At 38.0% G+C, this 25075-nt stretch overlaps 1 protein-coding gene across 1 annotated transcript in view; it reads left to right on the top strand.

Moving 5' to 3' along the window:
• Positions 1-25075, top strand: part of asz1 (ankyrin repeat, SAM and basic leucine zipper domain containing 1) — a 67022-nt gene that overhangs the window by 6000 nt on the left and 35947 nt on the right. Inside the window, exons 4-7 of the mRNA XM_038280466.1 lie at positions 8205-8316; positions 21424-21535; positions 21665-21799; positions 21914-22032. Of these exons, the coding sequence (XP_038136394.1) occupies positions 8205-8316; positions 21424-21535; positions 21665-21799; positions 21914-22032 (478 nt within the window). The remainder of the gene's footprint in view (positions 1-8204; positions 8317-21423; positions 21536-21664; positions 21800-21913; positions 22033-25075) is intronic.

Genomic DNA, 25075 nt, shown 5'->3' with positions numbered 1-25075 from the left:
TTCACACACACACACACCCACACAGAGATATTCTCTCTCTGCGCATTCACACACACACACACCCACACAGAGATATTCTCTCTCTGCGCATTCACACACACACACACCCACACAGAGATATTCTCTCTCTGCGCATACACACACACACACACCCACACACAGATATTCTCTCTCTGCGCATTCATAATCACGCACTCTCATGCTGAGATATGTTATGTACCGATGGCAAGATGTAATCGGTGCCCAAAACACTGCAGTCTGGTCCATTCATTTAGTTGTGCTGCCAACACCATGTTTGATGCGTTGTCCGTCGTTATGCAGATGTGATTTTCTTCCGGTAAATTCCAGCTAGCCAGTCCCTCTCTCAAGCCAGCAGCAATGTTTTCCCCTGTGTGGTCGTCCGGGAAGTAGGAAGCTTGAAGGCAGCGAGCTTTAAGATTTAAGTCCTCGTCAATATAATGCACTGTTAGACTCTGGTATGGCTGCGCTGTTCGGCTTGACCACAAATCTGTAGTTGTTGCAAAAAACTCCACTGTTTTCAGCTCCGCAGCAACTCTGTCTCTGCATTTTTTGTATAGCTCAGGTATTGCGACTTGGTTAAAATATGTGTGCGAGGGCATTGAATACCGCTTATCCAACGTGTGTACCAAAGCCGTAAACCCAGGCTTGGTCACTATACTGACGGATATCATGTCTTTCGCTATAAACTCCGTAATTGCCCGAGTTATTTCAACGTGCCGTTTCGCATTATGTTCATAGGGAGTAACACTTTCAAACAGTTCGGTCAGTGATCCCTGTCGGGTGGTACTTTGCTTAACTGACGCTGAGGCACTGGTAGTTGCCATTCTAGCCATGCAGCTATCATACATAGCCTTGTGGTGTTTTTTCAAGTGCTGATAGAGGTTCGTCGTGTTACCTCGTGAGGTAGCAACCATAGCAAGGCATGTCCGGCACAACACCTGAGTTTGCGCAGCGTCTTCTTTCTTAAACCCAAAAAAATTCCACACCAATGACGTGCCGCTCCTCTTTGGTACCAGACCTTCAGTTGTGTCGGTGTTTGTGCATTCTGACGCCATTGTTCAGCAAGTTAGTCGCAGACGACATCAGCTTTCCCTCTGTGTTGTTTGGCTAGCGCGTCACCATCACGTGACCATCACGTGACCGTCAAATCGCGTCCATTGCGGTTAGAAAATCGCGTTTTATCATATCGCGATATTATTGCAAATGCAATTAATCGTTCAGCCCTATTGTGGCTATATGCTAATTGAAAAATTTGCTAGAAAGCATAACCTGAGAAAACCCTCAAAACTTCTGACTTTTAAGTTGAAGGGCTAAAAGTAGGAAGCTTAATGTTTATAATTTGAGTTGTGAATATATCAGCATTCAGAGGTCAGACATGTAATGTTGATAGTTGTGACACGGGTTTACCTTTTTCTCTGAAAGAACCAGTGCAACAGCCTGGGGACTCCTTAAAAAGTAGATCTGATTCACTGTTTACCTGATTAGATGTATTATTTTTTTTAATAGCATTTTTTTTTACAGGCATTTCCTTATGCAAGTCATTGTAATTGTTTTAATTAATGGGACATCTTATAGTTTAATGATATATTCGAGCCATGTATTGCACAATCTATTTTGTGGAATATTTTCAGTTTATTTATAACGCCAATTCACAACACATGTCATCTCAAGGCACTTTACAGTTCACCAGACAGTGAGATTGGTTCAGTTTTCTATCCAAGGAAAACCAGCTGATTGCATCAACTAATTGTCTAAACAGCAATCCCTCACACCTAGCATGCTTTCAGCGATAGTGGAGAGGAAAACTCCCTTTTAACAGTAAGAACCTCCAGTAGAACCAGGGGCGGCCATCTGCCAAGTGCGACTGGGGTTCCAGGAGACAGAAGCAGAAATTACAGCAAGGGGAAGGTGAAGTGAGTAGGGAGATTGATTTGCCACTGATTGAGAAAGGCCCTTTGAGGGAGAAGATTAATCTGTCTTTATTTTTGTTTAATATCGGTTAGCAGAAGGTTTGTTAAATCTGCCCCATACTTGAAGCTAAATCTACTACTCTCTTGTTATTTATATATATATATATATATATATATATATATATATATATATATATATATATATATTTTTTTTTTTTAATCCCCAGAGGGCTGACAGTGATTTAGGCTACCTACAGTAATTTATGCAGACATTGTCTACCCCTTATAGTCACTAATACTTTTGTGGTTGGATAAGGTGCCAATTTTAGACAGCTTGAACTTCTTGAATCTGTAAAATATCCAGTTTAGGGCTGAAACAATTAATCTGATTAATCGTGATTTGATTATTGAAATACTCCTCAACTGATTAAGTAATCGAAAAATCGTTAACTGGATTATAGAGACTCTAAAACATGCCTTCAGCTGACAGAGCAGTCCACTTAAAGCAGCAATTATTACAAAATTGTAAAAAAAAAAAAACATTTTTCATTTAACATGAAAAACTCTGTCGACTGTCAATATGTTCTATCCAGAGCTCCTCAAGTGAAAAAGTTCAGTTTCACCTGGTTTTATTTAGTAAAAAAAGGCTTCTTTAAAGCATCTTTGGCTATCCGATTATTAATCGAATAACCGAAAGATTAAGCAATCTGCAACATAATTGTTAGTTGCAGCCCTAATCTGGTTGGAGTCTTTGGTTCTTTTGCTTTTTGCTTTAGTCCTCTTGTCTGAGGTTTGTAGAGTTTTAGAAAAATGGCGACACAACTTTATCTGAACGTCATGAGCTTGATCCATCTTTTTTTCTGTTTTTTCTTTCCCAATGCTGCTAATAAAATCTCTTTCACCAACAATTTGGTTCCTATAATCTGAAATTGACTTGTAAATAACACTGCTGTCTTGATGGGTTCCTCTGGGACGAAAGACTGGAAGACACAATAAGGTTTTCTCTAAATAATGTGCATTTAGATATAACAAGATAACGGTGCAATTTTTTTGTGCACAAACCAGGATTTACAATAATGAACTTGGTCTGTGCACTAATCCATGCAAATGCTCTACCTGCTGTGAAAATGTGGCAGCCAAACAAACCTCTTTAGTTGATGGCATCAACATACAGTACTTTGCCCCATTGCCAATGCAGTGCTCATACTGCCCTGCTGTTAGATAATGAGTTGCTTATCAAATGGTATAAATTGCCCAGGGCGTTTGTTGGAACCTGCCCCATCGTTACAGAGGGGAAGCTAGAACGAACGGTACATTGCTGGTGTCGTGTTGTCGCTGTGTTCCTGGTAATGGGTGTTGGTTAAAAGGAGCTGGCTGACAGGTTTGGTATTTCATAATCAACCAAGAGCCTAGCCAATAATATTTAAAAATGTCCCCTTAAACGTGGTTTCCATTTGCAGTAAGTAGTTGATTTTCAAATGCAATCAGAGCTGTTGCTGTAATCATACTGTTATAAGTCAACTATATATAAATGGAAATGCTGGAAACATTGTCATTCAATATGTCCAACCTATCTGTGATGGACGCATGTCTCCCATAAATATTCTTGAATTAAGATCTGCCTCCCATTTAGTTATAGAAATTCTAAGAGCCCTTCTTAAACTGCAGATTTACAGTTAATTGCTCTGTTGGATCATCAGGAACAGTCAGTTCTCTGCTGTGGCTGTTTGGGGCTTAGAGTATTTTAAATTTTATTCTCTAACTCTATTTTACAAATCTAAAAAAATCTTTCTTCTCTTTTTATTTATCCTCAGAACTGTCGCTACAGTGGTTTAGATCAACTGAATGATTTTAGTTTTTTATAAAAAATTTTTTGCCACACTAGTGGTTCGTGTGAATGGGGGTATTCCTTTACATTTTTGCAAAATTGATGTCTAGGGAATGAGATTGATTCGTTTTATAGTGAGATGTTCACATTCAAATGAGCAGGAAAGATGCACTCAAGATGACTTCAAGCCAGGCAGCTGCAACTATAGCCAATAGGTTGACTGAAGACATTAACAAATGGGGGCTGACCAGAAAGCACCCTGTAGTTGTTACAGACAACGCTGAACATATGGTTTGTGCAGTGAAGATAACGCAGCTCATGCATGTCTGCTGTGTCCCCGCTGTGTCACGGCTGCTCGCTCGAGTGAGGCTTCACTTTTTCACTTTTCACAAACAAGTTTGCATTTATAAGAGTTTTGTTCACATCTCAAGTTTAAACTGTCCGATTTACAAGTTTGCACTTTGTGTTTAATTTGACAGGAAATGATTAAATACATGAGTATTTTATTTAAACACAGTTGAACCACTTTCATTATTGTAAAAACAGATCTAATCGGGATTATTCGATTTAGAACTGTATGAATCAAAATCAAACTTTGGCGAAAATACCCAGCCCTAAAACCGATGGTAATTACTCTAATTTTATCTAGAATATTTACTCTAAGATGAAAAGATTAACATTGAATACAACTTGTTTACGGCACTTGTATAGTTTGCCTTCACTTCTACCCTGTATGGTTTGGTTAATGAATGAAACTAGTTTAAGAATGTAGAGGCGAATTTGTTATCAGCTGAAAGTGAACTGCTGGCTTTATTGCTTTTTACTGCAGCTATAATTTGAACAATGAACTCAAAGGTGGCTTGTATAGTTGTTGGATGGACTTTCTTGCTTCTTAAATAGGAGCATAAATATATTTTAGTCTATTTTCTCTCATTCCTTCCAAATTAAGTCTTTTGTTTTTTCTACTTGTATATCAAACCACTGAAATATATTAATTTGGTTGTAAACGGTACATTTGCAACCAGATTTGTTGGTTCAAATCTATTTCAACAATACCAGCTAAATTATGAAACATTAAATTGTAACATGTGTTCACAGACTTTTTTTTTTTTTTTGTATGGAGTGGCCTTAAAAGAAATGTGAATTATGCTAAAATCAAGTTTGGGCAATGCAGATTTGCAGGATCTAAACTTTAACAAATACAATACCTCTTATGTTATTGATCTCAGTTGCATTGATGTCAAACTTATCTTTGCCTTGGGCACTTTAACTTTTCCAACTGATGTACCATAGAAACAGTCGAACCAAAGCATTAATGCTCCCATCTGCCATTACTTAAAGGTAGTGACGCCAAAGGAGCCCCCCTGGGTTGTTTTAGTTGATGCAGTTTGGACTCTCATCTCAAAGAAGAGATTGAAGGCATCTGCAGAAATGTGGTCAGACTGAGAAAGATAAGTTCTGCTTATAAATTTAATATTGGTCATTTGTTTGTGATATGGTGTTAATTTCCATTTATTTGTAGAAGTTTACCCTGATCTTTAGGTGGGTAAAAAATTTAATATATTTTAACAGCAAATGCTAATAAATGGGATAGGATAAGTAAAGACATGACACGTTGGAACAAGATCATTAAAGACCAAAACATTTACTCATTCCCACCATAAATGATACCACATACCAGTATATCAAATACATATACTCTTTGAATAACAGGATGAGTCTATCTAGTACCAGGATAAGCAACTTCAGTCCGCAGGGCTCCAAGGCGAGTATCTTGAGACTTTTAGATGCGTTCCTCCTTTAAGACACTTTCAACCCAACAATCAGATGATTACCAAGACTCTGGAGAACCTGCATACTGAGGATGTAATTCAGCCATCTTATTTGGCTGTGTTGAACCAGGGACACATCTGTAAGTGGCAGGAAACCGACATTGGAGTACTGGAGTTGTCAGTCCCAGAGGAAAAGCTGTTGCAAGATAAAATGTGATCATTTATCTGTCCTTTAGGATGACAAATGTAAAAAAAATGCTTCATTGTTGACCAGCTGAATGAAGGGATAGATTTTAATATAAAGTGTACGTTCAGAACACATGTAATTACAAGGCCCTTAAGAGATTAATCAATCAGATTATCCAGTCAGATTGGTTGAAAACATTTTTAAGAAAAGAACAGGCTAATTGCATTCAGTTATTGACTTTATAGGATGTGGTGACAGTAGATATTGGTTTTACATCTACGTTGGCTCTATATAAGTTCCTCATAACGAGCATAAAAAAACCCGCTTTCAACAGGTAGAGGGCCCCAACAGAACCAGGGTCAGTGTAAGGGGTCTTCTGCTGAGGCAAATGTAAATAATTAATATAGAAGCACTGATGTAGAAATATTTTCTATGTTCAAAGATAACTGGGAACTAGCTTCATAGGTGGCTTTGTCTAGGAAAGAGTGGGATAAGCAGGTGAGCTAAAAACCAGTTTTCATGTAAAATGAAGAAGGATGAACGACCACATACGTTGTCAAAGTAAAAGCTGAGCTGTCTAGGACAGAAATGGGACTAAACACTGAAAAACAGGCCTAAATCTATCATTTATAATCAAGTGTTTTTTTTTATTTTTTATTACTAGATACTATGAGATAAGGAGAACATTAAATTAGGAATTCAGCCTACAGATGCTACAGAGTGGAAGAATAGTATCGAATGATGAAGTGTTCCCTATGTCCCCCAGCAGTCTGAGGCTATATTAGCAGGGCTCAATGTTAACCATCGCCCGATCTCCAAGTAGTTTTTATTGTTGGGAGAGTACATATTTTTTTTGCGATCATTGCACTTGCCCGGCAGGCAAATGCAATGATCGCAAAAAAAATATGTATCACTCAAAATTACTTTAAAATCACCGACATTCGATGAAAACGACCAAGAAGCGTTGCCGATGCCATTTTTGTTTTGTACACATTCTCGCGTGATTTGAAAAAACCGGGTGATTTTTCCTCCAGATGGCGTAATTTTTGTCCACCTAGCGGTAATTTTGATGTAGTTACCAAAATGACAAACAAGCTAGAAAGCGCTATCATATGGCAGTCTTCTGTACAGTGATGCAGGTCATACATTAAAAAATGTTCATTACATTTTTTTCTCTAGACATTGGAGAGGTGCATTTAAATGTTATAGAGCTAAACATGCTAAATTGGCGACCTGTTATTATTATTGTCTTGTTGTTGCATTTATTTTGTCAGGGAAAACTAATCCTGAGTCAGTTAAAAGTCAGGGAATTCTGAAATTATGTAAGACTGTGGAAACCCTGTATAAAATAACTATGTATAATGATTCTCTAGAAAAGTCACATTAATAGTATTATCTTGTATAAACATACTGTGACTCTAAAATAAGTTAATCATTTGTGACATTGACTTCTGTCTCGTGATTTAAGTTTTAAACCTGTCAAGTTTTTTTTTTAGATTTTTAACATTACAATTTATATTTTTCCGAGCACACAACAGTTTAAAGCAAAGTGGATGTAAGCCCCTTTTAGATCGTTTTGTAATAAACATACAACCAAGAATATCTCACATGGGCTCTGCAGCTGATGCATGAGACGGGTCAAGGAAACAAACAAGAGACTGACGTTTGGTGACGTCCTCATGGCGTTAGTCCAAGCTGCGAGGCTGGCTGCAGGAATGTAGCAGTGATTGATAATGGTCACCATGCTGCTGTCCAAGCCTCGCCCCTGTTGTCAGGTCGCAGATTTATTTACTCTAGTTCTTGGTAGACGCAAGCTAGGCAGACTAGTTTACACCAACATGCTCAAAATGTAAATACATTCACAAACGGATATAGGGCCAAACATATACAGCGGGAAAGACACAGGAATCTCCACACAGATGTAAGCTCACGTGCAGAACTGTGGTACACATTGTAGAAGCACCCTGCCCTCCACTCGATTCCACAGCTCTGACTGAGTTGGAACAAAATGAAAGTGAAGGCAGATGTATCGCTCAAAGATAAGAGAACTAATCAGAGGTTAAAGTTGTGTAAGGGCTGTGAAACTTACTGAATTGAACTGTAGATTAACCAAGATGCATTATAAGTTTTTTTTAGTATTCACCTAATCTTTTAACATTCAGGGCAAAGGTAATTTCTTTTCTTTTTTTTTTTTAGGCCTCATCTGGAGTTCATTTAACAGTCAGAATTTTTGAAATATTGTAAACTTTACTGTAAAAATACTTTTGTTAAATGTGAAGTACAATAACCCAGTGTTGCCCAAGCATTTGGTTATTTGATCATCTTAATGTTTGTCTCATTAGAGCTGTGAAAACCAGTTGTATAGATGATTGTCTCTGAGGTGGATCAGGGGCATAATGCTGCAGGCATGAATTAAATGAACTATCGGATGCTTATTCAATCAAATAAAGCTTTTCATCTAAAGTGTTTTTTGTTGTTCTCTGCAGATCACTGGACTGTGCTCATGGCCAGTTGTTCTGCCTCTGCCAGTGAAGACAAAATTGTCCATTGTGTTGAGCTTCTGCTGTCCAGGTCTGCAGACCCCAACATGGTGGACAGGTGAGCTTGTTTTATGTCAAAATATTTGCGAGATCTCAACAAAGTATGTACAGTTGTAGCCCTTTTTTGAAGTAGGTTTAAATAAAGCCACTTCAGACCAAGACGAAGAAGGGCGCTGGATTAAATTTCCTTTGATGGTTCTTATAATCTTTAGCTGCCATGTGGTAGCAGTATGCGCCACTGTACTCCATACAGCATGTTTGTATCGGTGTGTTTTGTTTGGAATGTCCTGTTATGGCATGTGCTTGCACAGGAGGGTCCCAGACAGACATACAAACAAAGAGTGTAAAGATTGGGCAGGAATGTTTTAGAAACTTGTTTTTAATGTTTTTACTCATTTGAGGGAACCAGGTTATTGCAAATTCATGGATCCAACCTTGATTGATGTGGTTTTTGGTCTGATGTAAAAGCAGGAACAGAAGCATATGTTCCTGTGTCACATTAACCACCACATATCAGACTAAGCCACAATGTGATGACGCTCAGGTTATTGAAGCCTCTGAATCAAAATGTTAAGTTCACTTTTAACTGTAATTTGATTTAGGTCTTTACTACTTCTAGAAACCATTTTGTGTCTCTGTCAAAGGAGCAGTTTCTAAAACATGAGGAATATTACATCACAATCTGCATTGCTGCTTACATAGCAACTGAAGCAGAGCTCTGTTCTTAAAAAATCCTACTGAAAGGAGCTCCAAGAGGACAGAACTGAAGTGAAACATTATCTGAGAATACTTTTTTGTAAAAACTAACATTTTGTAAATCTCTTCATGGGTGGCCAACCAGTTCAGTGTATGGTTATGCTATTCCTTCATCAAAATTATTGTATTTATTATTTTACTTGACTCATCCATCTGAGTCATCCTCATACGTTTCTCCCATCTGAGTAGAAAAGGAGCTGTTGGAGAATATCCACGTAAGAAGGGATATTCCTGCTTTACCTGCTCTGTTCACATACGTACAGCAGCCTGTCCCAATTAGGGCGATTAGCATAGGTTCCCTCACCTTTAATTTCTCCTAGAATCAGTAAAATGTTTAATTTTTAGTTCTGATTTAGTGCCCTGTCTGCAGAGATGTTCATCAACTAAGCTTAGAACCATACTGCTGTCAGAATCAGGAAAATTAGATAATGCAACTGTCTAACGAGGCAGGAGTTCCTGCAGCATCACCCCCGGATATGGGTCGAAGTGTTTTAATGTTTACAAAAAATCGTATACTGTTCATGGGTTTAATATTTATGTACTAGCTGGAAATCACAATATGTCAATTTATAGTAATGTTTGAAAGAAATTGAAAATAAACACAAAGGTTGAAATTATTTCATCCATAAAGAACTCGTGTTAGCCAGCTCTTTTAAAACATGTAGACTTTTATGATCCTTCCTCTTAAAAGAATCTGAATCCCCAAGAACTGGAATTGAAACCAGGAAGCAAAGTTCTTCAAATTTAAATTATGGTCAACCCTAGTCACCATAAAATACAGTTTCCCCTGCATCCCTGGGAGGATGCTGGATCAAAGTTAGGATGAAGTGGCTCTTTTAGCACCACAGGGCAGCAACTTTTCTCTTTCAGCTAATGAATAATAAAGATGGAGGCTCAAACTTTGAAAACTCCATATATGGCTTCTCCGTTCTTGCCATGTGTTTTTCAAACATGGAGAATTCTGAACAGGATGGGTACCTTTAGCGGGATGCAAAATTAGTCATTTATACCCTGTGGTGTGATGTCAGAGCCGCAGTGCATGCTGGGAGATGTAGTTAGTGTTGTTATATGCAGTTCAAACAAAAACCTGGGTTATTACAGAGTACTTTAGAGTCTTAGTCGTAGCGATTGTGACCAGATGTCCCCTATTTACAGGGACAGTCCCCATTTTGGACCACCTGTCCCCAGCTAAAGCTGTCCCCGATTTGACCGTTTTATGAATGAAGGGGAAATGTTGGGTGTATACTGTTATTATGGTAGATGAGGAGTAGAGTGCACCAGTTTTAAAACCGATGAGGAAGTTGGTTATCACAGTGGGCTGGACGCAGCTACCCTGTGTTACCCCGAAATCCCACGTCCTCCATCACTGCTCCACTCAGCTCCAGGCCTCCTGCACAAAGCAAAGCCTACGGTCTCCACTGTTCCTCCCCTCTTGCTGCGCTCCGAATTCCTCGGGGCTCGAGGAGAGCATGAGCAATATTACTATTAAATTCATAGGGGCAAAATAAGTGGAAATGAATGCTTAATTTAATATGAAGTATTAAAAATCCCCATCAGCATCCAGCATATGTGGAGTTTCTGCCCAAATATTTTCTTTTTGTTTTGAATTTTTGTAAAAGGGATAAATAGGATCATACAATCTTTACATTTTACATCCTATCAAAATAATATCGGCTTATTTAAAATAAAAAGCACAGCTGTATCTATGTACACATGAATAGAAAATTGGTTTAGGATTGTATAAAATATACTCCTGTTAGGTTTAATTATAACTTTATAAAGGACACATTATTTTTATGCCCTGAGAGCTTATTTTTCAATAATCTATATTTGTAATAACAAAACATGTCTTTTTGGTGTGGCTGCTTAAGCCGCTCATGCGAATGATCCAGATTTATTGATTTGTTTTAATTGTTATAATTTAATCTGGATATAAAAATCTAATATAACTTTTTTAATAGTGACACAGATTTTAATCCAGGCTGCTGGAGGCAACTCAATGCACTGGAGCTGTCCAGGATACAGTATAAACAACTGCCATTTAATTTTATAGTGATCATTGTTTAGAAAAGATTTTTTCAATTTTTATTCATTTTAATTTTTTGGAATGGAAAGATGGGGGAATTCCTACAGACTCTATTGATGCAAACTGGCAGGAAAACAATGTTATATTGCTCACAAGGGAAGAAGATAAAGACTGAATGTCACTAATTACCACTATTGATTGATTATTTCTTCTTAGGAAATAGGAGAGGTACATTCCTGGATTTCACACTTGATTTTTGTTTAAATATTAAATGTGAAAATGGATGAAAACATCACTGTCCCCGTTTCCTGTTTTAATTTTCAAAAAATCTATTTTTTATCAATGAGCTGGAAATGTCCCCAGATTAGATTGCAGAAAACTGGTCACCTTACCAATCAAAATCCCTCTTGTGTTTGTCTTAGGAATGCATATACCTCCTCCTCTCGTTTCTTGCTCAAGTCACCAGATAGATTGTGGTACAGCGCTGAAGTTCTACACAGAAAGTCACTGTACGCTGTTCACAGCTCCATTCAATGGAGAGATGTGTAAAGAATAAAAATAAATAAATAAATGAATAAATGAAACTGTGTTTGGAGAGAAGTATGATGGAGAGAACGGAATTGCATGGATTGGGCCCAGTTCATGAACTCCGGGCAAGATGTGACGACCGTAGATAAAGGTTTCAAAAATAAATGGCGCTGGGCATGGCTGAAGGGCGAGATGGCAAGCCGTTTAGCAGCTGGTGCATGAAGTTGGTAGAAACAGGTGCTTGCTTCTGAACGCTGTGCTCCAGGAAAACTTAGCAGCAAAGCTGGATATCAAGAAAAATGTGGTTCTTTCCTGTGTTGAAAAAATGCAGACTCAGTTTTTTTTTTTTTTTCTTTAATCCCTGAATCTGTCATTCCTACTTGTATAACCATTGTCACACTAAATTAAATTAGTTAGAACTCAGTGGCCATTGTACTGGAAATGAGGTCTCAACACCTGCCTGTGTTTTTATGTTTTTTTTGTAAATTTATTGAATGGTATGGAAGCAACCACAGGCAATCTGAGATTCCAGAGATGGTATAAGACTCTGGAAGGATTTTAATGAACGGATTCACTGAGACAGCAAGTGTGCAGTTGATTTAAAGTTGTATTATGGATTTCCTTCTTCATTAAGGGCCATCAAAGAAATTAGTGTTGTGTAAGAAAATCAAGCCAGATTATTTTTAAACCACTTTTAACGTTACCATCTGTGAAGCTCTGCTTTGTCACAAAGTGTTGATGCAGCCCCCAGTGGCTTTCTTGTTTAGCTTCCCCTGATGCTGTTGCTCTGTCACTGCCAGCGCAGCATTGCTAACAGGACTCACGCCACCTGAAACCCCCTGATGACGAACATAGACGGCCCCTAGCATTAGGAAATTGATTAGTTCCTTTCCAGACAAAATATTTGAAGCAGAGTAATGAGCCACAGAAGGCTGCAGAAGAGGGGAGGAGGTGAGGATAGGGACTAGCCCCCCACCCCCAATCCCAAGATGAAGCATAACATGAGGTTTATGTGGGTATGAACTGCAGACCCCTTCCTCCTTCTCGGGCCCTTTTTACGTCTGAATTTGGAGGTAGTGATTAACACCAGCTGCACTTCCCTCTGCTTCAGTGTAAACCTGAGTTCACTGTTGTTCTTCAAAGCTGAGAAATGTGGGCGCGCAATGTGGGGTCCATAGCATTCATCTAATCTGTTTTGTTTTTTTCTTCTCCCCTTTGCTGCCCTGTCTCTTGACTTTATTTTTACCGACTGATCTGTGTTGGATGTTTCTGCTTAGATATGTTGGAATTTCCTCTCCAGGCTGAGCAGAAGTACATGTTTTTAGAAATTGCTCTATCTTGCAGAAAACTAATTGAAGCTTCCTCCAAAATTAAGCTCTTCTTGGTTCCTTCTCGTTCTGTGTCAATGTTAAATCTTCACGCTCTTCTCAGATAAAGTGATCGAAATTCTCCTTCTAAAATGGTTTTGAATCCAAGTTTCAAACACAGGACAGTTGAGCTTAGATAAAAAATCAGCTTTATAATCAAGGAGAATTGATGACGAAGAAGACTGTTATGAATAGATGTGTTTCATATGTTGGATGCAGGATAAGGAACTATTTGTTCTTATAATGGTTTAAAGGTGCATCGTCAGGCTACTTTTTTTTTTTTTTTTAGATTTATATGCCAGTAAAGTATTTTCTTTGAGTTTTAAACTTTTTATCTTCTTTCTTTGCTAAGTTTGCTAAGTGTTGTTTTTGACAACCATCTTATATTTAGTCTTAGTTTTCGGGACGAAAACTGTTACTAGTTTTAGTCACATTTTAACCATTACGATATGTGATTGTCGGTTTAATTTTCATTTCAGTTTAATATGGGGAAAAAAGTCAGAATTCTGACTTTTGGGCACCATGAAGGAAGAGATGTGGGAGCACTCGGCTTCACTTAAAAGATGCGAGTTGTTTGGGAGAGCCAGTAACACATTGGTGGAAAATGACGGAATTAGGCAACTTTTTATGTTCACGAGGGATCCCCAGTTAATGGAAGAGCAGCAGGTGTTTAAAACAAGAGAGCTAATCTCTAAAACAGACATGGCTACAGCTTGATACTAATATGTTTGTTAGCTTGCAGAATTCATTCAGAATTCTGAGTTCTTTTCTGATATTATACTGAAATAAAATAAAAAAATAAGTTAACTTTTTTCATTTTTACAGTGGCCCTAATCCTCTTTTTTACCAGACTGACAGCTCTAGCTCAGCACATCATATCGGTTAGAATAGCAGACACGCTAACAAAATTTACAATACAGGAATGGTTTTAGACATACAAGGTTTCCATCTCAAAATTTTTCTGCTCTGCTATGAATTATGCATTACACACGGAGCAATAAAATCTTCATTACTTTAAAAAAGCAAAGAACAAAAACATTCTTCTATTTCTAACAATTTGACCCTTGTTACCGATGCTCAGGGGTCAAAGTAGATTTAAAGTCATAGGAGTCTTTTATAAAAAGGTACACAAAGAACCTACATAATTGCCTTATAATGCCATAGCAATCTGGACCTAAATTTCAAAAATATGTTAACCAAAATGTTGAAATATTCAAATGGATAGAAATGACAAAAATAAGAAATATTCAAAGATCTTTTCATCCAGAAATGAACAGAATGCAATTAAATATTTGCTTTAGATATAATTTAGGGATTCTTTTTGGTAGTAATTAAAGAAGGTCTTGTGAGCTGGATAACATCAAATCTTACTAGTTAGTCAAAAATACTTTTTACACTTGGCAGAGGATGATCAGCTACATGTAGTTTAAGTAGCGATGGCAGGAAGAGCCATGCTGCTGAGAGCGAACCAATATGAAGCACAAGCACAGCCTCAGAGTTACGCGCACACAAAATCCCCATTTACACTACCTTTTTGAAACCGTAATGAGATAGGTCCAAGCACGGTAACCGAGATAACTGCTAAATGTAAATGTCACGCAAAACTGAACCAGACCGTGCCAGACACAGCCGGACCGCACTAAACTGGTACTAGTTCATCAGTGGGGCTCTGTGTGGTTCAGTTCTGGCTCAGGTCTCAGATAACAAAGAGCCCATGAGCAAATTGCATAATTTCCTTACAGACAGCCTCCGTAATCTTGAAATTTTATAAAACTACTAGCTTCCCTACCTTGCCACATAATTTCCAGTGATGATTCTGCTTAGCAGTGTGATGAACCTCAATCCCTGTCGTTGTTTTCTGGGTAAGCCCTGATTATCGTTGGTTGTACCCACTTCCCGAAGCTGACTCTGTCAAGTAATTCACCAAAGGCTGCCTTCTTCGGCTTACTCTCCACAAACAACAAAATATCACAATTAAAACAGAACTTCCTGAATGTTACAGGCGTCGCCACAATTTTGTTGTTCCCGCTAGAGAGCAGTAGTACCGTATATCGTCACTAGGAGGCGAGGATTATGTGCAAACGGTCGTAAGGAACCGAACTGGGCACAGTTAACTGAAATTTTGTACAGCTCATGACATTTCCCTTTAAGTCCAGCAATACTAAAAATGTAAACGAATACAGGTGCAAAAAAACGCATTGATATGGTGAGTTTGATGCAGAGTCTGTGACATGTTTAGGAGTTCATAGATACGTCAACTAGACCGGAGTTAGATTTCAATTGGTTTAGTAATTATATTTTTGTGAAATTAGCCTGTTCATCCGTAATATGAGGTCCATTTTTTTTTATCAGTCTGTGGGATAATTGAATTGTTAAATCAGAATAGCAAAGCAAAATGAAGTCCATGTAAACGGCAACTAAAAGGCCAGAGAAAGTACAAATAAAAACAAAGAATTGCAGACTATGTAAATAAATAAAAAATTTAAGGATGTTTTTATTTCATGTTTCATGTGAAACAGTTTGAAGGCTCTATAAAGTTATACCCGTTTGCCTGGTTATCTTTCACACTAATCAGTGGTGCAATATTTTCAGTTTTAGTTGTGTACCTTTTGAAAGAATAAATTCATTTAGATTGCAGATGATAAACCGTGGTAGAACTTTCCCAGCATGATCCATCATTTTGAGCGGCAGGGAGAGTCTAGGGCAGCCCTTTTTCAGGTATAGTTTGTCACATTCCTGGAAATCTTAATTTGTTGCTGATAAGCAGTGTTTACACTGAAGTGTCTGTTTATTGATTAGCCAGCTGTTTGGAAGCTTGACAAAATTCACAGCCTGAAGGACGATTTGAAACAAAAGTGATGAAATGCACAACCTTGGAGAGATAGAATACCGGGGAGCGTGGAAATATGACACAATTTGTTTTCTCCTAAGAGGTCAAAGGGGAGAGTGAATGACTTTTTGGCATGGAACCACGTTAGTTAAAATGTTGTTATGCACGTCATTACCATTGCTCTCATAGAACATTAACAGGTTTCTTTGAATTAGTCATAGATAGACTTAACTCTGTTTGGCTATCAGGTCTTCAACTGTCCTCAGACACGCTCAAGATTTACACCCATTTGACAAACATGACCTGTCGGACGCCACCTTCAGTGAAGGGCCACTTGGTTCTAAAAACACAACTCTAGTAATGACGACCAACTAATGCTTAAAAGCAACAAAACAAAATATCAACACATTCCCTTCAACTGGAATGGGACGGATTGAACAAACAGACCGGATCCTTAACTGTTAATCTTACCTTTAATACAGCAGGGATAACTAAAAAAAGCTAAATATTTGTTAGAACCTTGAATAAATTGAAATACTTGTATTTTCAATTAATGTTTAAAACCTCTTTGAAACGTTATTTCATTATATAGATGATGATCATTATATAGATGTGAAATACAGACCCGATTAATCATTAAGGACCTTGAAGATATGAAATGTACATTTGTATAATAAATAAAATATCTATTTTTCATCCACAGAACCATCTAACTGAAGAATGTTTAACTCGGAAACAATTGTTTGTAATAAAAAAATCAACTTATGCCCATCGATTAATGGTTTAATATATTAAAATGTGTTCCACGTGATTGATAACCACTTGAAAGGAATTAATGTGAGTATTTTAGTGTCACTGCCATCCACTAGTGTTGCTGTTCATTCTTAACCAGAGCCTAACTGGTATTTGCAAGAAAGTAATAATAGAGCAGAAATTGATCCACAGTCCAGATCAGGATTATTTACACTGTTTACATGGTTTGAATGGATAATGAGCTTTGTGGTTCTGTCTGTAAAAAAAAAAAAAAAAAACACAGGTAAACTCCATAAGTTATCAAGCAAATGGAGCCTGTTTAGCTGTACTGCATGGCAGAGCTGCATTTACTTTTCTGCTGTTCTTAATGGGTTCTTAATGGCATATCCAAAACATTTTTAAAAATGATAGAAAAAGACATGCTTAGCTACAAGCATGGTATGCTTTTGAGGGAATTTAGTATATAGAACCAATGAACCTATATTCATCAATCAATAACCTGTGTTATTAGACGGGAGAAAATACTGCAAAATTCTAAAAAAAAATAAAGGCCAGACCACAGGGGAGAGATGACCAAGTCATATGGGATCAGAACCCTACTAAAGGCAATAACAGAATCCCCAGATGAAGGTTGGAGGAAAAGAAAAAATGTTTTCTCTAAATTTATTGCCGTGATCTTTTACACTTTTACACTATTACTACACTAGAATAGCAAATTGCTTGGATAAATATGCTGCGGTGAGGTCCCATCTGACTTAGTGTTCATCTCCCCCTAGTGGGCAGGTACACTTAAGATATATATATATATATATATATATATATATATATATATATATATATATATATATATATATATATATATATATATATAAAATGATTCTTCACTGTTTTATTTGAGAGCGTCCTTGCAAAGACACAAACGACTCTCTGTAAAGCTGTGAAGTGATAGATTGGCCCCAATTTTCCCATCCCTCAAGATTGATGTATTTTCTAACCTGCTATGTTTTAACTGATAAGATAACAGAGTATCTTAGCAAAGGTTACTTATGTACAGCTTTTGTTTTTGGTTGGGGAGGAATGGGAATCACAAAATGGCTCTAAACAGTTACACTAAATTCGTGTTGTTGACATGGAACAACATGGAAACATCAGCAAATATTGGGTATCACCGCTTGTAAATTTAATGCCATAATAGATTAAAACTTTGCTTTGGTCCTAATGCGGTAGAATTACTTAATGTGATTTAGAAATAAGTGAACAGTAGAACTACAGCTACATATGTCTATATAGAAACCCATCTGAAATGGCAGAGTAAAGAGGAGCATAAAACAGGTTTTTTTTAAAAACTTATTTTTCTCACTGTACATGCAATGACGGAGGGGAAATTGTCCCCTTTTATAACAGGAAGAAACCTACAGCAGAATCGGTCTCAGTGTGTGCACCTTCTGCCGAGGGGGTGTGGGGGTTCAAGGAGATAAAAGACATACAAAAGGAACATTGAAGAACTGATGTTATACTTTATTCGAAAGGTAATGTAACTAGCTCCATTGTGGCTCTGTCTAGGGAAAAAAAAAGGTAAGCAGATGAGCTCTGAGATGGTGTTTGCATAAAATAGGAAGGAGAGCTACTGATGGTTAGCCACAGTAAAAGCAGAGTCCATATCTTTGTCCATGAGAGAAACATGGCTAAGCATCAAAAACTGGTCCAGCTCTGTCACAGAACTGGTGTTAAAGGCAGCAGCTCAGGATGGTGTCACAGCCAAGCCAAACCTAACCAGACCAGATTAAGCTACTATGATGAACTAACATACTGCAGAATGGGAGAATAGAAATACTATGATGGAAAGTGGTCCCTACAGGTGCTGGTCATAAAATTAGAATATCATGAAAAAGTAGATTGATTTCAGTAATTCCATTTAAAAAGTGAAACTTGTATATTATATTCATACATTACATACAAACTCATATATTTCAGATGTTTATTTTGTTTAATTTTGATGATTACAAATGACAACAAATGAAAATCTCACATTCATCATATCAGAAAATTAGAATATTACTGAAGACCAATAAAAACAAAGGATTTATAGAAATGTTGGCCAACTGAAAAGTATGAACATGAAAAGTATGAGCATGTACAGCACTCAGTATTTAGTTGGGCCTCCTTTGGCCTGTATTACTGCAGCAATGCGGCATGGCATGGAGTCGATCAGTCTGTGGCACTGCTCAGGTGTTATGATAGCCCAGGTTGCTCTAATAGTGGCTTTTAGCTCTTCTGAATTGTTGGGTCTGGTGTATTGCATCTTCTTCTTCACAATACCCCATAGATTTTCTATGGGGTTAAGGTCAGGAGAGTTTGCTGGTCAATTAAGAACAGGGATACCATGGTCCTTCAACCAGGTACTGGTAGCTTTGGCACTGTGTGCAGGTGCCAAGTCCTGTTGGAAAATGAAATCTGCATCTCCAAAAAGTTGGTCAGCTGCAGGAAGCATGAAGTGCTCTAAAACTTCCTGGTATGTGGCTGCGTTGACCCTGGACCTCAGAAAACACAATGGACCAACACCAGCAGATGACATGGCACCCCAAACCATCACTGACTGTGGAAACTTTACACTGGACTTCAAGCAACGTGGATGAAGTGCCTCTCTTCTTTTCCTCCAGACTCTGGGACCTTGATTTCCAAAGGAAATGCAAAATTTACTTTCATCAGAGAACATGACTTTGGACCACTCACCAGCAGTCCAGTCCTGTTTCTCTTTAGCCCAGGCAAGACGCTTCTGACGCTGTCTGTGGTTCAAGAGTGGCTTGACACAAGGAATGCGACAGCAGAAACCCATGTCTTTCATACGTCTGTGTGTGGTGGTTCTTGAAGCACTCACTCCAGCTGCAGTCCACTCTTTGTGAATCTCCCCCACATTTTTGAATGGGTTTTGTTTCACAATCCTCTCCAGGGTGCGGTTATCTCTCTTGCTTGTACACTTTTTTCGACCACATCTTTTCCTTCCCTTCGCCTCTCTATTAATGTGCTTGGACACTGAGCTCTGTGAACAGCCAGCCTCTTTAGCGATGACCTTTTGTGTCTTGCCCTCCTTGTGCAAGGTGTCGATGGTCGTCTTTTGGACAACTGTCAAGTCAGCAGTCTTCCCCATGATTGTGTAGCCTATAGAACTAGACTGAAAGACCATTTAAAGGCTTTTGCAGGTGGTTTGAGTTAATTAGCTGATTAGAGTGTGGCACCAGGGGCCATCAATTTTGAACCTTTTCACAATATTCTAATTTTCTGATATGATGAATTTGAGATTTTCATTTGTTGTCATTTGTAATCATCAAAATTAAACAAAATAAACATCTGAAATATATGAGTTTGTATGTAATGTATGAATATAATATACAAGTTTCACTTTTTAAATGGAATTACTGAAATCAATCTACTTTTTCATGATATTCTAATTTTATGACCAGCACCTGTATGTACTCCATCAGCCCAAGCCTATAGTAGCATAACTGTAGAAAAGGGTCAGGATAACTTCAGCCACTTCACATATAAACCTAATCAGGGGATTTTTAAGCCTAGTCTTAAAGTAGACCAGGTAGAAGAGTTAGTGATTTTGACGGGTAACAAGCCTGAAAACTAAAGATCTGATTTCTGTTATGTAGATGCAGTAATACCTGAAGTGCTAACACCCACCAGCTTTTAATTTAAAAACCTATAATTCCATTGTAGACTCAACTGCAGTAAGTCTGAATTCTCAAGAATACAAATCCACAACAGGACCAGATCACATTTGTGACCAATACGTAGGCTTGGATTCAGATGTAGTCCACAATCTGGTCTGGTGAGTTCTGTACACGGTGAACCTTTTTTTTTATTGAAACGGTCTAACAGTAACAGATGGGTTCATATAAAATATGATAGCAGTGATATGGTGTGGTACTTTAATTATGAAATTGTCTTCCATCCGTCTTTTTTTCTGAAAACAAGACTTCTGTGTTCTGATAGATTTTTGTTTACTCAGAAAGACTTGTTTTGGGAACTATAACTGGAACCTTTTTTTTTATTTTTTATTTTTTATCATTGCTATGCCACAGTTTAGTTATTAGGGATGTTTCTCTTACCTGCACTAGAGAGATTTCATATCACCTGAGCTTTCTGTAAGTAAAATTAATCCTAAAAGTTTTGTATGTTTACCAACCTAGCCATACACGGAGGGCCTTTAACAGTATAAAGACACTCAAACTAAACTCATTTATATTAGTTGGTGTATTCAACAGCCTAAAATTAAACCCTAGATTGATTTGTCCAACCTTATAACCCCCAGATGTATATGGGAATGTAGCTTGATTAAGCTTGCTGGCTGTATCAGTGTTCCAAATCCCCTGACTTGCTTTATAGGTTAAGTTTTACATGTCTGGATTTTGCATTAGTTGTGCTGAGACATAAAAATGGTTTGTATGTTTAAGGATCTATTCTGATGGACCTTCGGATTTACTGATTCATTAATTATCCAAATGAGGCAGATTGTTACTGGGCATCTTTGAGCTTTTATCATTTGATTTCAGTGATGAACTTTTCCAAGTAGTTTTTCTATATTTTAGAGAAGACCATTCCTAACAATAACTTAAAGCTGCACCTAAAAATTATTCTCCTGGTGAAAGAAAAGTTAAGATTGCTGTTGGCCTTTTACAAAAACAAAAAAACAAAACCAGCTTGGAAATCAGTTGCACTTCATTATGGCCATTGCTGCCCTCTGGTGGTGTATTTCTGCACTGAATTCATTTTATTTTGAAGTATAGTTAGTGGTCTTATTTTAAAGCTTTTTTTATTATCAGTTATTTGTTCTTCTTTCACATAAGGTCATTGTGTGCCCTATTTATCCTCTAATATCTAAGTTGTCCTCTTTTAAAGGTCTCAAATCACATGCCTGATGATGGCAGCCAGGGAGGGCTACAGTAAACTTGTAAATCTGCTGGTGTCCCACGGTGCAGCAATAAATACACAGGACAGCAAAGGATACACAGTATGTCACTTTTGTCCCTTTTATGACAGTTTGCAGCAGAAAGTTGGTGTGACTCAATTGTAGCCAATGGGTTTATGACATTGTTGGAAAAAAATGACTTGCCACAAATCAATGTTAATGTTTTAACAGGCTTTGGCAATAGCAGTACAATATGGCAGGGAAGAGGTGGTCTTGAAGCTCCTTCAGCTGGGAGCTGACAAAACCATAAGGACAAAGAATGGAAAAAGTCCTGCTGATCTTGCTCGGATGTTCCAACATAGACGGGTAAAGTCATGAAGCTACAATTGGTTAAAATACTTTAAAATGTGACTGGAAGATGATTGTCATGCTTATTGTTTCCAGAATTGATATATTCACCATATAATTGTTTTTCTGCAGATTATGCAGATATTTGCCTCATCTTCTCAGCTGTCTACTTTCCCAGCCTCCGCTTCTATAGAGGATACGCTCTCTGAACTTTGTAGGAAAAACCCTGATGATCCATCTTATAAGGAAAGGTAAGAGGATCGGTAAGATGCTGTAAAAAGAAACAAAGTTTTACTATTAGGCAATACTAGGCAGTTGCCTAGGGCCCCAAGTTCCTGGGGGGCCCCATAAAACTTTGTTTACATGTATGGTTAATGCAGCTATTCCTTATGTTTTTGATAGAAATCCTTTAGCTAAAAAAACCCTCAGAACGTTTATAATACTAAGTAGGTCTCAGCCCCGCCCCCCACTCCCCCAATGTCCACCACATTGGATCGGTCCATATGCTCCACATGTTCAGAGAAGTCCAAACAGACAGCAGCAAACCATTTGAAAAAAAAAGATGCGAAGAGCAGTGTTGCCAACTTAGCACTTTTGTCGACTTTTTAGACCCCTCTAAAACATTTATTTCAAAATCTAGCAACTTTTTTGTGCCACTGGATATTTAAGTCTTTCATAAAGAATGTAAAAAAGTATGATAAACAACTGTATCAAAGGCAGCACTGAGATCTAACAGGACAAGGACAGATACAAGTCCATTATCTGAGGCCATGAGAATATCATTAGTGACCTTCTGCATCTCTTTGCAGTTAGTTTGCCTCCTGTTGGATTTTCTGTGTTGCAGGTGTTGTTGATCCATTGTACCACCAGACATAAACGATAATAAACCCCCTTCAAGGTTGTTTAGTCCACTAAGGTGCTGCTGCCAGAAACTTTGTGTTGTATCTAACCATGTTTGGCATGTGGAAGTTTTGCCTGTTGACATTTTAGGTTTAGTTGTTCATTCAACTCAACGGGCTTTAAACAGCAGAAATTCAGCTGAGATTTTGCATTAATGAGTGACCTGTACAGAGCTAAGCTGAATCTCCGACATGGCGGTTGGGAAGTCAGTGATGGATTATTCCTACTTTGGTTTTATTCAAGGCCTTTTTGTCTGTACATGAAGGATAATCCTACATTTAAATCCTAACTGCAAATGTTCTGACCATTGATTTATATTTATATGAAGAGCACATGTGAAGCAATGTGGTGTTTGGGAAAGAAAATTTGCTGGTCAACGGTTTTTATTTTATAAAAAAAAAGATGCTTTTTAAAATACACATTTCAATTAATTTAGATTTCTTTTTTTTATCTAGTTGGTTCATGTGGTCACCTTTCCTAACTAAAAATATGTAATTAACTAATGGAGATTGTCGTCTTTACTCCAAAACTTGTAGTTGCCAGCATTTCCAGATCCAGCTTGTTTCATGATGGGCAGAGTTATGAAGGTGTGAAAAGCTTGTTGTAACATGTTCTAACCTTCAGGCATGCTGCAAGTGCTGATGGCTCAATTAATTTGACAGCAAGCTGTTTGTTTTTTTTTTAGCCAAAATGTCTGGTTTAACATAAACTAGACTAATGCTAAAATGTTTTCATTAATTTATGAGCTCACTGTTGTAGCAGCCTGAACAAACAGCTGACAGTCCTCCATATAAAATAATGCAGTGGTATGCTGAGAAAGCCTAACTTGGAGTGTTATTCCCCTATTGACAGCATTCCTTCTGAATGATGTTGTTCTTGCTTCTGATCTTGTACTCAAAATTAAAGGAAAAGTCCGATCAGCAATGAATAGTCAGTGGATCCTTATTTATACCTAAATCTTATGTTTGCTGTGATTTAATGAATTTAGCGTTAATCAGTAAAAATAAAACATTTTTCCGTTGCGATCACTGAGTCGTGGATCTGCCATTTTTGCCCAAATATGGTTACACTTCACTCCTGACATCTTTCGGCAATGATGTCACGGTGCGTTAAAGGAATAGTACACCCAAAACATGATTAGCCTTCATTTTCTACTCACCCCCATGCTGAACAACACTCTGGAGTACTTTTTTGATATCTCAAATGCATCTGGAGATCTGGGAGGCTTCTTGCTGTCTGCTGACATTCAAATAATGGAGGTCCATGGCGCCCGAGACAGAAAGGTCCACAAAAGTCCACAAAAACGTGTCAATATTCCTCCATACTGCTCGTCCAATGTAATCCAAGTGTCCTGAGTGGGTAGCATCCAGAATTTACTCGAAACGAAGTCATTTAGAATGTTTTTAGAGCATAAACAGTAGTGTATAGGATTTCCTAATAGCGCCCCCATGCGCGCTCGCGATTCTACGGAAGCCGGCAGACCAAACCGGAAGAAAGTGCGCATTCAGCGTCTCCTCTGCCGATAATGCAAGCGTAGAAGAAGAAATGTGCTGTTTACCTGTGCAAAGAAAGAAACAACGAAAGAAAAATGTCTGAGGACTTCAGTGTTGAGGAAGAGCATGAGTTCTTTGCCGAGCTGAATGCGCTGGTTTGGTCTGCCGGCTTCAGTAGAATCGTGAGCGCGCATGGGGGCGCTATTAGGAAATCCTATACACTACTGTTTAGGCTCTAAAACGTTCTAAATGACTTCGTTTCGAGTAAATTCTGGATGCTACTCACTCAGGACACTTGGATTACAATGGACGAGCAGTATGGAGGAATATTGACACGTTTTTGTGGACCTTTCTGTCTCGGGCGCCATAGACCTCCATTATTTGAATGTCAGCAGACAGCAAGAAGCCTCCCAGATCTCCAGATGCATTTGAGATATCAAAAAAGTACTCCAGAGTTTTGTTCAGCATGGGGGTGAGTAGAAAATGAAGGCTAATCATGTTTTGGGTGTACTATTCCTTTAAGCTTAGCGCCATTATCCCCACTTTACAATCAAAATTAATGGCTGCTACTAGACACATCTGCAATCAACAACAATTATTTAGGATTTCCAGAGGACTTTACCATTGAAATTCACGAGAGCTATAGTGAAACTGACAATGCCCACGTGGATGTAGTAATACATTGGGTTAAAGTGGGGGTGGGGTAGTTATTTCACCTTTCCGATTTATGATCCACCTCCGACGGGTTCGTTTTTGGATTGCCAACTTTAAGAGGGAGGGTTTGCCATCCAACTTCTGGCCAGATAAAAAAACACATATGTAGCCAACATTTCGAAGAAGAATGTTTTCAAGATGACTTGGATAATAGCGCATTGTAACAAACACCAGATACAGCATTGGG

This window comes from Cyprinodon tularosa, unplaced genomic scaffold (genome assembly GCF_016077235.1).
Source record: "Cyprinodon tularosa strain WSP-4 unplaced genomic scaffold, ASM1607723v1 ctg160, whole genome shotgun sequence".
In the NCBI taxonomy this organism is placed as follows: domain Eukaryota; kingdom Metazoa; phylum Chordata; class Actinopteri; order Cyprinodontiformes; family Cyprinodontidae; genus Cyprinodon; species Cyprinodon tularosa.
This window is presented reverse-complemented; position numbering and strand designations above follow the sequence as displayed.